At 55.2% G+C, this 20,080-nt stretch overlaps 1 protein-coding gene across 5 annotated transcripts in view; it reads right to left on the bottom strand.

Moving 5' to 3' along the window:
* Window positions 1–20,080, bottom strand: part of wu:fi75a02 (uncharacterized) — a 119,001-nt gene that overhangs the window by 6,715 nt on the left and 92,206 nt on the right. For all 5 annotated transcript variants that reach the window (XM_048556135.2, XM_048556134.2, XM_048556136.2 and 2 more), the window contains 2 exons: window positions 1,374–1,507; window positions 1,205–1,276 (listed from right to left, as the gene is read on the bottom strand). In XM_048556135.2, the coding sequence (XP_048412092.1) occupies window positions 1,205–1,276; window positions 1,374–1,507 (206 nt within the window). The remainder of the gene's footprint in view (window positions 1–1,204; window positions 1,277–1,373; window positions 1,508–20,080) is intronic.

The raw sequence follows: 20,080 nt of genomic DNA, 5'->3' as shown, positions 1-20,080 counted from the left end.
TGCTCACAGCCAGCTGTTCACCCTGCAGCTCCCACCTCATTGAGCAGTATCACACTGCTATTCACCAGAACACAATACCGGACCAAATCACTTCCATGTCTCTGGGAGGATAAGGCCTTTCAATATTTCCAGCCCCAGACCCAGTCTGTCAATAACAAACTGCAGACAGTGGGCTGTCACTGTTCAAACGCTATCTTTTCGTAAATGTCGAAAGCATTTTTTAATATTCTAAACTCCTCGCTGAGGAAAATGGAGAGTTGTTGCTGGGAATTTCATGAGGGGTGACTGAAGATTGGTCAAAAAAAAGTCACAGCTTCTGGAAAAGTAGGGGATGTCTGTTTTTAGGGGACGGGGGAGTAGGGGGCATGTTGAATGGTTCAAAATACAGGAATGTACCCAAGACTGGAGCCAGTCCAGGTGGTAAGGTGGAGTCGAGGCTAGAGAGGGATCTCAAACAAGGACATCAATTTTTAATTCTAAGGAAGGGTCACTGGACCCAAAACGTTAACGCTGGTTTCTCTCCACAGATGTTGCCAGATCTGCTGAGCTTTTCCAGCAACTTCTATTTTTGTTTCTGGTTGACAGCATCTGCAGTTCTTTTGGTTTTTACTTTAATTTTAATGCACTGAACAAATTGAGAAGTCAATGTGGTGTCTGGGAATAGGGTATTGAATGGTGGGGCTTAGTGCAAGATGGGGGAATCAGTTAATTTTCTTTGGCTGAACTAGCAAAAACAGTTGCACAAGAATTACAGCCTAGAGGAGATATGATCATTGTTTGAGTGATCAGGGGTTGTAAAGAGTGAAGTTGGAAGACTGAATTAAGTGGTCTTTCTGATGGTTATGGTGTGGAGCTGTTTGTTTGTGAGACTGATCAGAACATCAGGACTATAAAGAGATTTATTTCCGCTGAGAAACCGCAGTGGATTCAGGATTAATGATGGAGATTGATAACTGGATGGATCTGTGATTAATCTCAATCCCCATTTGCCCAGCAATGACCCCAGAAGGAGTAACCTGCTCCTGGGAGGAGCATTCTGCAGCTCCAGTCACCATCCAACGAACAGCCTTGCGCTGACTCGACCACAGGGTCCAAGCTCAGTAAATCTCGGTCAGACCTTGCAGGGCTCCAAGATAGAGCAGCTCCCTTCGCCACTGCTGGCCAACTTAGAGCACACTGTCTGCATGTGAGTTCTGTAACATACCTGTGTGCAGATGGCGACTTATAATTCTGGTTTGTGTAGATCTCCTCCAAACTGAATTCTTTCTTTTTCAATCTACAAACAGAAGGATCTCAATCAATCACCAGAGGTGATGAGTGAATTAGCCAGCAAAGCAAACACTGCAAGGTGTACACCTATAAGTCACACTCACCTCTTGGGTTTGGGCAGCCCCATGGGTGTGAGATTAGTGTCTTGTTTGGGAACACTTTTCCGGATTCGGATCTGGGAGACCTTCCTTAGAGATCCCTTCGATTTGCTAACAGATTTGTCGTAAGGTACATGCTCCTGAAGAGGAGAAACATCGTTATGAGGTCATTCCCATTAAGCTTGTTCCACCATTTGATTAGATCATGGCTGATCTATCTTTAATACTATCTACCACCTTGGTCCAAAAGCCTTTACCCAACTATAACCACCTTAGTTTTTAAGTTGTCCCAGCCTCGGCAGCTTTCTGTGGGGACAGCAGAGTGAGATTTGGATTTCTGGCACAGTCTGTTTGTAAACATTGTCAACGAATGCAACTTTAAAGTCACGACCTTTGCTACTGTCACAATCATGAGGAAACCACAGAATCCCTTCAGAGCCCAAACAGGTCATTCGACGCATCAAGTCCATACCAACCCTCCGAACAACAACCCACCCAAACTCAATCACCCTGCAACCTCACATTTCTCATGGCTAACCCACCTAGCCTGCACATCTTTGGACTGTGGGAGAAAACCCACGCAGACACGGGGAGAATGTGCAAACTCCACACAGACAGTCACCCGAGGCTGGAATCGAACCCAGGTCCCAGTCGCCTGAGGCTGGAATCGAACCCTGGTCCCAGGCGCTGAGACACCGCAGCGCTAACCGCCGTGCAGACCACATACTTGTTAAAACACCTTAATTAGATCACCGCCTAGTCTACAGAGTACATCACAAACCGTCCTCACCCACTCGGCTCTCTGGGGCCATGGTGGCACTGACTGCATCAATGGGCCGATAACCAGGTCGAACCACTGGCCTCCCTTGGTCCCTATCCTCCAGCCCACTGACTGCATCTTTTAGGAGCTGTGAAGGTGACTGGTCTCAGGCAGACCACATCGCACAACAGCCTTCAGTAACTGCAGCAAGCCTCTGGAACTCATATGCTCCAATCTTCATGCTGCACTGGCGACATCTCACTTATGTCATGTAAAGACCACCCAAATCCCTGTCAACTTCAACTTTCAACAGTATCTTTACCAATATCCGATTTTTCCAAGCCTCCAATCAAAGTGGGTCACGTCCCACTTCCTCACATCAGTGTCGGATCACTGCTCGATAACGCCCCATGTCCCATTTCCTCAAATCAGTGTAAGATCACTGCTCGATAACGCCCCATGTCCCATTTCCTCACATCAGTGTAGGAACACTGCTCGATAACGCCCCATGTCCCACTTCCTCACATCAGTGTCGGATCACTGCTCGATAACGCCCCATGTCCCATTTCCTCACATCGGTGTCGGATCACTGCTCGATAACGCCCCATGTCCCATTTCCTCACATCAGTGTCGGATCACTGCTCGATAACGCCCCATGTCCCATTTCCTCACATCAGTGTCGGATCACTGCTCGATAACGCCCCATGTCCCATTTCCTCACATCAGTGTCGGATCACTGCTCGATAACGCCCCTTGTTGCATTAGCCCCAGTCTTGAGTTCTGACCGAATCTAGATCTACATCAGGCAATTTGCCCCGCATTTCGAACTCAGCTGGCCCAGACCGAATCTGAACCACTTCCGGAACGGAATACACGTGGGGGGACACAGACCCACCAGGCACACCACACACCGCCCACTACAGCACACACACCCCACCTACACCACACACACACACACACCTACACCACACACACACAACCCCCCTACACCACACACACACACACCCCCATACCACACACACACACCCAGCTACATCACGCACACACACCCCGTACACCACACACACACGCACACACTCGCGACACCACACACACACACCCCACACACCCCCCCGACACCACACATACACACCCCCCCGACACCACACAAACACACCCCCCCGACACCACACACACACCCCCCCGACACCACACACACACACCATCCCTACACCACCCACACGCACACACACACACACACACACACATACACTCCAGCTACACCACACACGCCACCCACACCACACTCACACACAACCCCCGACACCACACACAACCCCCGACTCCACACACACACACCCGCTACACACAAACCCCCCCCAACACCACACACACCTCCCCTACACCACACACACAGACCCCACCCTACACCACACACACACCCCCACTACACCACACACACACTCCCTACACCACACACACACCCCCTACACCACACACACACACACCCTACACCACACACACACACCACCCCTACACCACACATACACACACACACCACCCCTACACCACACACACACACCCCCCTGCACCACACCCACACACACACACACACACAGCCGACACCACACACACACCCTAACTACACCACACACACACACACACACACCTCCCCCACACCACACACACTGACACCTCCCCCACAGCACACACACACACCCCCACACCACACACACACACACCCACACACACACACACACACACACACACACACACACACACACACACCACCCCACACCACACACACACACCCCCACACCACACACAAACCACCCCACACACACACACACACCCCCACATCACACACACATCCCCCCACACCACACACACACACACACACACCCCCGACACCACACACCGACACACCCTACACCACACACACACACACCCTACACCACACACACACACACCCTACACCACACACACACAACCCCCTTACACCACACACACCCCTACACTACACACACGCACAATCCCGACACCACACTCCTCCCGACACCACACACACCAACACACACACACATCCCCTACACCACACACACACACACGAACACACACACCCCTACACCAGACACACACACCCCACACCCCCGACACAACACACAAACACCCCCTACACCACACACACACACACACCCCTACACCACACACACACACAGATACACACACACACCCTACACCACACACACACACCCCCTACACCACACTCACACACACACCCCCTACACCACACTCACACACACACACACCCTACACCACAGGCACACACAACCCCTACAGCACACACACACACACACACCCACAAACTCCCAACACCACACACACACAAACCCCCTACACCACACACACACAAACCCCCTACACCAAACACACACACCCTACATCACACACATACCCCCTACACCACACACACCCCCTACACCACACACACACACACAACCCCTACACCACACACACACACACACCCTACACCACACACACACACACACACACCCTACACCACACACACCCTACACCACACACACACACACACCCTACACCACACACACACAAACACACACCCACAAAGCCCCTACACCACACACACACAAACCCCTACACCACACACACACGCACCCCCTACACTACACACACACACACCCACAAACCCCCTACATCTCACACACACACACACACACACACACACACAGACACACACACAAACACAAACACCCGACACCACACACAAACACACCCCCACACCACACACACACACCCCCTACACCACACACACACCCCCTACACCACACACACACCGCCTACACCACACACACACCGCCTACACCACACACACACAGACCCCCTACACCACACACACACACCCCCTACACCACACACACACAGACACCCTACACCACACACACACACACCCTACACCACACACACACACACCCTACACCACACACACACCCCGACACCACACACACACCCCGCAGCACACACACACACACACACATCCCCCCCACACCACACACACCCACCCCACACCACACACACAGACACCTCCCCCACAGCACACCAACACACCCCCACACCACACACACACCCCCACACCACACACACACCCCCCCAAACCACACACACACACCCCCGACACCACACACACACACACACCCTACACCACACACACAAACACCCTACACCACACACACACACACACACCCTACACCACACACACACAAACCCCTTACACCACACACATCCCTACACCACACACACACACACAATCCCGACACCACACACCCCCCCACAACACACACACCAACACACACACACACCCCCTACACCACACACACACACACCCCCTACACCACACACACCCACACACCCCCGACACAACACACAAACACCCCCTACACCACACACACACCGCCTACACCACACACACCCCCCCAACACCACACACACACACACACACCCACAAACCCCCTACATCACACACACAAATCCCCTACACCACACACACACACCCCCGACGCCACACACACACACACACACACACACACACACACACACACACACACACACACACACACCCTACACCACACACACACACACCCTACACCACACACACCCCGGACACCACACACACACACACCCTACACCACACACACACACACACACACACACACCCTACACCACACACACACACCCTACACCACACACACACAAACCCCTTACACCACACACACCCCTACACCACACACACACACACACGCACAATCCCGACACGACACACCCCCCGACACCACACACACCAACACACACACACACCCCCACACCACACACACACACACCCCCTACACCACACACACACACACACACACCCCTACACCAGACACACACACCCACACACCCCCGACACAACACACAAACACCCCCTACACCACACACACACCGCCTACACCACACACACCCCCCCAACACCACACACACACACACCCACAAACCCCCTACATCACACACACACACAAATCCCCTACACCACACACACACACCCCCTACGCCACACACAAACCCCCTACACCACACACACACACCCCCTACACCACACACACACACCCCCTACACCACACACACACACCCCCTACAACACACACACATACCTCCTACACCACACACACACCACACACACACACAGCCGCCTACACCACACACACACACACCCCCAACACCACACACACACACCCCCAACATCACACATACACACACAAACCCCCTACATCACACACACACAAATCCCCTACACCACACACACACACCCCCGACGCCACACACACACACACACCCCCGACACCACACACACACACCCTACACCACACACACACACACACCCTACACCACACACACACACACACACACACCCTACACCACGCACACACACCTCCTACACAACACACACACACAAACCCCCTGCACCACACACACACACCCTACACCACATACACACCCCCTACACCACACACACACACAGACCCTCTACACCACACATACACACTTGCACCCCCTACACCACACACACACACCCCGTACACCACACTCACACAAACACCCCCTACACCACAGACACACACAACCCCTACACCACACTCACACACACACCCCCTACACCACACACACACACACCCACTACACCACAGACACACACAACCCTACACCACACACACACACACACCCCCACAAACTCCCAACACCACACACACACAAACCCCCTACACCACACACACACAAACCGCCTACACCAAACACACATACCCTACATCACACACATACCGCCTACACCACACACACACCCCCTACACCACACACACACATACATACACACACACACCCCCTACACCACACACACACACACACACACCCCCTACACCACACATACACACACAAACACACCCCGACACCACACACACACACACACACACACACACACACACACACACACACACACACACACCCCCTACACCACACACACACACACCCCGACACCACACACACACGCGCCCCGACACCACACACACACACCCCCACAAACCCCCTACAAGACACACACACACGCCCCCACACACCCCCTACACCACACACACACACAAACACACCCCCACACCACACACACCCCATACACCACACACACACACACGCCCTATACCACACACACACACCCCCTACAACACACACACACACCTCCTACACCACACACACACACACACACACACACACACACACACACACACAGCCGCCTACACCACACACACACCCCCCCAACACCACACACACACACACCCCCAACATCACACACACAGACACACACACACCCCCTACACCAAGCACACACACACACACACACACACCCACACCAAGCACACACACACACCCCCTCTACACCACACATACACACTCACACTCCCTACACCACACACAGAAATCCCCTACACCACACACACACACAGAAACCCCCTACGCCACACACACACACCCCCTACATAACACACACACCCCCTACACCACACACACACAACCCCTACACCACACACACACACACACACACACACACACACACACACGGACCCCCTACACCACACATACACACACCCCGACACCAAACACAGACACACCCCGACACCATACACACACACACCCACACCCCGACACCACACACACACACACACACACACCCTACACCACACACACACCCACACATCCATCCTACACCACACACACACACACACCCCCTACACCACACTCACACACACACACACCCACCCACACACCCCCGACACCACACACACACACACCCTACACCACACACACACACACCCTACACCACACACACTCACACACCCTACACCACACACACAAACACCCTACACCACACACACACACACACACCCTACACCACACACACACAAACCCCTTACACCACACACATCCCTACACCACACACACACACACGCACAATCCCGACACCACACACACCCCCACACCACACACACCAACACACACACACACCCCCTACACCACACACACACACACCCCCTACACCACACACACACACCCCTACACCAGACACACACACCCACACACCCCCGACACAACACACAAACACCCCCTACACCACACACACACCGCCTACACCACACACACACACACACACACACACACGGACCCCCTACACCACACATACACACACCCCGACACCAAACACAGACACAGCCCGACACCATACACACACACACCCACACCCCGACACCACACACACACACACCCTACACCACACACACACACACACCCACACATCCATCCTACACCACACACACACACACCCCCTACACCACACTCACACACACACACACACACACACACCCACCCACACACCCCCGACACCACACACACACACCCTACACCACACACACACACACACCCTACACCACACACACACAATCCCCTTACACCACACACATCCCTACACCACACACACACACGCACAATCCCGACACCACACACACCCCCACACCACACACACCAACACACACACACACCCCTACACCAGACACACACACCCACACACCCCCGACACAACACACAAACACCCCCTACACCACACACACACCGCCTACACCACACACACCCCCCCAACACCACACACACACACACACACACCCACAAACCCCCTACATCACACACACACACACACAAATCCCCTACACCACACACACACACCCCCGACGCCACACACACACCCCCTACACCACCCACACACACACTCACACCCCCGACACCACACACACACACACCCTACACCACACACACACACACACACCCTACACCACAACACACACAAACCCCTTACACCACACACATCCCTACACCACACACACACACACGCACAATCCCGACACCACACACACCCCCACACCACACACACCAACACACACACACACCCCCTACACCAGACACACACACACCCCCTACACCACACACACACACCCCTACACCACACACACACACCCACACACCCCCGACACAACACACAAACACCCCCTACACCACACACACACCGCCTACACCACACACACACACACACACACACACACACACACACACACACGGACCCCCTACAACACACATACACACACCCCGACACCAAACACAGACACAGCCCGACACCATACACACACACACCCACACCCTGACACCACACACACACACCCTACACCACACACACACACACACCCACACATCCATCCTACACCACACACACACACACACACACCCCCTACACCACACTCACACACACACACACACACACACCCACCCACACACCCCCGACACCACACACACACACCCTACACCACACACACACACACACACCCTACACCACACACACACAAACCCCTTACACCACACACATCCCTACACCACACACACACACGCACAATCCCGACACCACACACACCCCCACACCACACACACCAACACACACACACACCCCCTACACCACACACACACACACCCCCTACACCACACACACACACCCCTACACCAGACACACACACCCACACACCCCCGACACAACACACAAACACCCCCTACACCACACACACACCGCCTACACCACACACACCCCCCCAACACCACACACACACACACACCCACAAACCCCCTACATCACACACACACACACACAAATCCCCTACACCACACACACACACCCCCGACGCCACACACACACCCCCTACACCACCCACACACACACTCACACCCCCGACACCACACACACACACACCCTACACCACACACACACACACACACCCTACACCACAACACACACACACACCCTACACCACACACACACCCCGACACCACACACACACCCCGCAGCACACACACACACACACACACATCCCCCCCACACCACACACACCCACCCCACACCACACACACAGACACCTCCCCCACAGCACACCAACACACCCCCACACCACACACACACCCCCACACCACACACACACCCCCCCAAACCACACACACACACCCCCGACACCACACACACACACACACCCTACACCACACACACACACACCCTACACCACACACACACACACCCTACACCACACACACACAAACCCCTTACACCACACACATCCCTACACCACACACACACGCACAATCCCGACACCACACACCCCCCCACAACACACACACCAACACACACACACACCCCCTACACCACACACACACACAAACCCCCTGCAGCACACACACACACCCTACACCACATACACACCCCCTACACCACACACACACCCCCAACACCACACACACACACACAAACCCCCTGCAGCACACACACACACCGTACACCACATACACACCCCCTACACACCACACACACCCCATACACCACACACACACCCCCTACAACACACACACACACCTCCTACACCACACACACACACACACACACACACACACACACACAGCCCTACACCACACACACACAGCCGCCTACACCACACACACACCCCCCCAACACCACACACACACACCCCCAACATCACACACACACACACACACACACACACACCCTACACCACACACACACCCCCTACACCAAGCACACACACACACACACACACCCACACCAAGCACACACACACACCCCCTCTACACCACACATACACACTCACACTCCCTACACCACACACAGAAACCCCTACACCACACACACACACAGAAACGCCCTACGCCACACACACACACCCCCTACATAACACACAAACCCCCTACACCACTCACACACAACCCCTACACCACACACACACACACACACACACACGGACCCCCTACACCACACATACACACACCCCGACACCAAACACAGACACAGCCCGACACCATACACACACACACCAACACCCCGACACCACACACACACACCCTACACCACACACACACACACACACACACATCCATCCTACACCACACACACACACACACACCCCCTACACCACACTCACACACACACACACACACACCCACCCACACACCCCCGACACCACACACACACACCCTACACCACACACACACACACACACACCCTACACCACACACACACAAATCCCTTACACCACACACATCCCTACACCACACACACACACGCACAATCCCGACACCACACACACCCCCACACCACACACACCAACACACACACACACCCCCTACACCACACACACACACACCCCCTACACCACACACACACACCCCTACACCAGACACACACACCCACACACCCCCGACACAACACACAAACACCCCCTACACCACACACACACCGCCTACACCACACACACCCCCCCAACACCACACACACACCCACAAACCCCCTACATCACACACACACACACAAATCCCCTACACCACACACACACACACACCCCCGACGCCACACACACACCCCCTACACCACCCACACACACACTCACACCCCCGACACCACACACACACACACACCCTACACCACACACACACACACACACCCTACACCACAACACACACACACACCCTACACCACACACACACCCCGACACCACACACACACCCCGCAGCACACACACACACACACATCCCCCCCACACCACACACACCCACCCCACACCACACACACAGACACCTCCCCCACAGCACAGCAACACACCCCCACACCACACACACACCCCCACACCACACACACACCCCCCCAAACCACACACACACACCCCCGACACCACACACACACACACCCTACACCACACACACAAACACCCTACACCACACACACACACACACACCCTACACCACACACACACAAACCCCTTACACCACACACATCCCTACACCACACACACACGCACAATCCCGACACCACACACCCCCCCACAACACACACACACACACCCCTACACCAGACACACACACCCACACACCCCCGACACAACACACAAACACCCCCTACACCACACACACCCCCCCAACACCACACACACACACACACACCCACAAACCCCCTACATCACACACACACACAAATCCCCTACACCACACACACACACCCCCGACGCCACACACACACACACCCTACACCACACACACACACACACACACACACACACACCCTACACCACACACACACACACCCTACACCACACACACACCCTACACCACACACACACACCCCCGACACCACACACACACACACCCTACACCACACACACACACACACACCCTACACCACACACACACACACACACCCTACACCACACACACACAAACCCATACACCACACACACCCCTACACCACACACACACACACGCACAATCCCGACACCACACACCCCCCGACACCACACACACCAACACACACACACACCCCCACACCACACACACACACACCCCCTACACCACACACACACACACACCCCTACACCAGACACACACACCCACACACCCCCGACACAACACACAAACACCCCCTACACCACACACACACCGCCTACACCACACACACCCCCCCAACACCACACACACACACACCCACAAACCCCCTACATCACACACACACACAAATCCCCTACACCACACACACACACCCCCGACGCCACACACAAACCCCCTACACCACACACACACACCCCCTACACCACACACACACACCCCCTACACCACACACACACACCTCCTACACCACACACACACACACACACACAGCCCTACACCACACACACACACACAGCCGCCTACACCACACACACACACCCCCAACACCACACACACACACCCCCAACATCACACACACACACACAAACCCCCTACATCACACACACACAAATCCCCTACACCACACACACACACACCCCCGACGCCACACACACACACACACACCCCTACACCACCCACGCACACACACTCACACCCACACACCCCCGACACCACACACACACACCCTACACCACACACACACACACACACCCTACACCACACACACACACACCCTACAACACGCACACACACACACACCCACACATCCATCCTACACCACACACACACACACACACCCTACACCACACTCACACACACACACACCCACCCACACACCCCCGACACCACACACACACACCCTACACCACACACACACACACCCTACACCACACACACACACACACCCTACACCACACACACACACACCCTACACCACACACACACACACACCCTACACCACACACACACACACACACCCTACACCACACATACACAAACCCCTTACACCACACACATCCCTACACCACACACACACACACGCACAATCCCGACACCACACACACCCCCACACCACACACACCAACACACACACACACCCCCTACACCACACACACACACACCCCCTACACCACACACACACACCCCTACACCAGACACACACACCCACACACCCCCGACACAACACACAAACACCCCCTACACCACACACACACCGCCTACACCACACACACCCCCCCAACACCACACACACACACACACCCACAAACCCCCTACATCACACACACACACACAAATCCCCTACACCACACACACACACCCCCGACGCCACACACACACCCCCTACACCACCCACACACACACTCACACCCCCGACACCACACACACACACACCCTACACCACACACACACACACACACCCTACACCACGCACACACACACACACACACACCTCCTACACAACACACACACACCCCTACACCACACACACAAACCCACAAACCCCCTACACCACACACACACCCCCAACACCACACACACACACAAACCCCCTGCAGCACACACACACACCCTACACCACATACACACCCCCTACACACCACACACACCCCATACACCACACACACACACCCCCTACAACACACACTCACACCTCCTACACCACACACACCCCCCCAACACCACACACACACACACACACCCACAAACCCCCTACATCACACACACACACACAAATCCCCTACACCACACACACACACCCCCGACGCCACACACACACCCCCGACACCACACACACACACACTCACACCCACGACACCACACACACACACACCCTACACCACACACACACACACACCCTACACCACACACACACACACCCTACACCACGCACACACACACCTCCTACACAACACACACACACCCCTACACCACACACACAAACCCATAAACCCCCTACACCACACACACACACAAACCCCCTGCAGCACACACACACACACTACACCACATACACACCCCCAACACCACACACACACACCCCCAACACCACACACACACACACAAACCCCCTGCAGCACACACACACACCGTACACCACATACACACCCCCTACACACCACACACACCCCATACACCACACACACACCCCCTACAACACACACACACACCTCCTACACCACACACACACACACACACACACACAGCCCTACACCACACACACACAGCCGCCTACACCACACACACACCCCCCCAACACCACACACACACACCCCCAACATCACACACACACACACACACACACACACACACACACCCTACACCACACACACACCCCCTACACCAAGCACACACACACACACACACACACCCACCAAGCACACACACACACCCCCTCTACACCACACATACACACTCACACTCCCTACACCACACACAGAAACCCCTACACCACACACACACACAGAAACCCCCTACGCCACACACACACACCCCCTACATAACACACACACCCCCTACACCACTCACACACAACCCCTACACCACACACACACACACACACACGGACCCCCTACACCACACATACACACACCCCGACACCAAACACAGACACAGCCCGACACCATACACACACACACCCACACCCCGACACCACACACACACACACACACCCTACACCACACACACACACACACCCACACATCCATCCTACACCACACACACACACACACACACCCCCTACACCACACTCACACACACACACACACACACACACCCACCCACACACCCCCGAAACCACACACACAGACCCTACACCACACACACACACACCCTACACCACACACACACACACTACACCACACACACACACACACACACACACACACACACACCCTACACCACACACACACACACACACACGCCCCTACACCACACACACAAACCCACAAACCCCCTACACCACACACACACACAAACCCCCTGCACCACACACACACACCCTACACCACATACACACCCCTTACACCACACACACACCCCCTACACCACACACACACACAGACCCTCTACACCACACTCACACACACACACACCCACCCACCCACACACCCCCGACACCACACACACACCCTACACCACACACACACACACCCTACACCACACACACACACACACCCTACACCACACACACACACACGCCCCTACACCACACACACACACACACAAACCCCCTACACCACACACACACACAAACCCCCTGCAGCACACACACACACCCTACACCACATACACACCCCCTACACCACACACACACCCAAACCCCCTGCAGCACACACACACACCCTACACACCCCCTACACAACACACACACCCCATACACCACACACACACACCCCCTATACCACACACACACACCCCCTACAACACACACACACACCTCCTACACCACACACACACACACACACACACACACAGCCCTACACCACACATACACAGCCGCCTACACCACACACACACACCCCCAACACCACACACACACACACACCCAACATCACAAACACACACACACCCTACACCACACACACACCCCCTACACCAAGCACACACACACACACACACACACCCCCTCTACACCACACATACACACTCACACTCCCTACACCACACACAGAAACCCCCTACACCACACACACACACAGAACCCCCCTACGCCACACACACACAGCCCCTACATAACACACACACCCCCTACACCACACACACACAACCCCTACACCACACACACACACACACACACACACACGGACCCCCTACACCACACATACACACACCCCGACACCAAACACAGACACAGCTCGACACCATACACACACACACCCACACCCCGACACCACACACACCCTACACCACACACACACACACACCCACACATCCATCCTACACCACACACACACACCCCCTACACCACACTCACACACACACACACCCACCCACACACCCCCGACACCACACACACACACACCCTACACCACACACACACACACCCTACACCACACACACACACACACACACACACACACACGCCCCTACACCACACACACAAACCCACAAACCCCCTACACCACACACACACACAAACCCCCTGCACCACACACACACACCCTACACCACATACACACCCTCTACACCACACATACAGACTTGCACCCCCTACACCACACACACACACCCCGTACACCACACTCACACACACACCCCCTACACCACACTCACACACACACCCCCTACACCACACTCACACACACACACACCCTACACCACACTCACACACACACCCACAAACTCCCAACACCACACACACACAAACCCCCTACACCACACACACACAAACCCCCTACACCACACACACACACCCTACATCACACACATACCCCCTACACCACACACACACCCCCTACACCACACACACACACACACACACCCTACACCACACACACACACACACACACACACCCTACACCACACACACACACCCACAAACCCCCTACACCACACACACACAAACCCCCACACCACACACACACGCACCCCCTACACCACACACACACAACCCCTACACCACACACACACGCACCCCCTACACTACACACACACACACCCACAAACCCCCTACATCTCACACACACACACACACACACACACCCTACACCACACACACACACCCTACACCACACACACACACACACACACACCCTACACCACACACACACACACACACACCCTACACCACACACACACACACCCACAAACCCCCTACACCACACACACACAACCCCTACACCACACACACACGCACCCCCTACACTACACACACACACACCCACAAACCCCCTACATCTCACACACACACACACACAAACACCCGACACCACACACAAACACACTCCCACACCACACACACACCCCCTACACCACACACACACAAACCCCCTACACCACACACACAAGCCCCCTACACCAAACACACACACACACACCCTACACCACACACACACACACACACCCTACACCACACACACACACACACACACACACCCCCACCCACAAACCCCCTACACCACACACACACAAAACCCCACACCACACACACACGCACCCCCTATACCACACACACACACACACCCTACACCACACACACACACACACACACACACACAAACCCCCACACCACACACACACGCACCCCCTATACCACACACACACACACCCTACACCACACACACACACCCCCTACACTACACACACACACACCCACAAACCCCCTACATCACACACACACACACAAACAGCCGACACCACACACACACACCCCCACACCACACACACACCCCCTACACCACACACACACCCCCTACAACACACACACACAGACCCCCTACACCACACACACACACACACACACACACACACACCCCAACACCACACACACACCCCGCAGCACACACATACACACACACACACCCCCACCACACACACCCACCCCACACCACACACACAGACACCTCCCCCACAGCACACCAACATACCCCCACACCACACACACACCCCCCCAAACCACACACACGCACACATCCCCGACACCACGCACACACACACCCTACACCACACACACACACACACCCTACACCACACACACACCCTACACCACACACACACACACCCTACACCACACACACACCCTACACCACACACACACCCTACACCACACACACACAAACCCCTTAGACCACACACACCCCTACACCACACACACACACACACGCACAATCCCGACACCACACACCCCCCCACACCACACACACCAACACACACACACACCCCTACACCAGACACACACACCCACACACCCCCGACACAACACACAAACACCCCCTACACCACACACACACCGCCTACACCACACACACCCCCCCAACACCACACACACACACACCACCTACACCACACACACACACACACACCCCTACACCAGACACACACACCCACACACCCCCGACACAACACACAAACACCCCCTACACAACACACAAACACCCCCTACACCACACACACACCGCCTACACCACACACACCCCCCCAACACCACACACACACACACACACACCCACAAACCCCCTACATCACACACACACACACACAAACACCCGACACCACACACACACACACCCCCACACCACACACACACCCCCTACACCACACACACACCCCCCTACACCACACACACACCCCCTACACCACACACACACCCCCTACACCACACACAGACCCCCTACACCACACACACACACACACACACACCCCAACACCACACACACACCCCGCAGCACACACACACACACACACACACCCACCCCACACCACACACACAGACACCTCCCCCACAGCACACCAACACACCCCCACACCACACACACATACGCACCCCAACACCACACACACACACACCCTACACCACACACACACACACCCTACACCACACACACACCCTACACCACACACACACACACCCTACACCACACACACACAAACCCCTGACACCACACACACGCACAATCCCGACACCACACACCCCCCCACACCACACACACCAACACACACACACACCCCCTACACCACACACACACACACACCCTACACCACACACACACACACACCCCTAAACCAGACACACACACCCACACACCCCCGACACAACACACAAACACCCCCTACAGCACACACACACCGCCTACACCACACACACCCCCCCAACACCACACACACACACATCCACAAACCCCCTACATCACACACACACACACACAAATCCCCTACACCACACACACACACACCCCCGACGCCACACACAAACCCCCTACACCACACACACACCCCCTACACCACACACACACACCCCGACACCACACACAGACACCCCCTACAACACACACACACCCCCTACACCACACACACACACCCCCTACAACACACACACAAACACCCTACAACACACACACACACACCCCTGCACCACACACACACCCCACTATGCCACACGCACACCCCTTACACCACATACACACCCCTGCACCACACACACACCACCCTACACCACACACACACACCCTACACCACACACACACACCCTACATCACACACACACACGCCTACAGCGCTCCCACCACACACACACACACACACCCCTACAGCGCTCCCACCACACACACACACACACACACACACACACACACACCCACACCACACACACACCCCCTACACCACACACAGACACACTCCCTACACCACACACACACACACCCCGTACACCACACACACACGCACACACACACACACCTACCCCACACACACACACACACACCATTGCCACACCACAGACACACACCCCCTACACCACACACACACACCCCATACACCACACACACACCCCCTACACCACACACACAAACCCCCTACACCACACACACAAACCCCACACCACACACACACACAACATCCCCACACCACACACACACACCCCCTACAC

Source organism: Stegostoma tigrinum, chromosome 26, assembly GCF_030684315.1.
Source record: "Stegostoma tigrinum isolate sSteTig4 chromosome 26, sSteTig4.hap1, whole genome shotgun sequence".
Lineage (NCBI taxonomy): Eukaryota > Metazoa > Chordata > Chondrichthyes > Orectolobiformes > Stegostomatidae > Stegostoma > Stegostoma tigrinum.
Note: the sequence above shows the minus strand (reverse complement) of the source record. Positions and strands in the feature narration are given on the sequence as shown.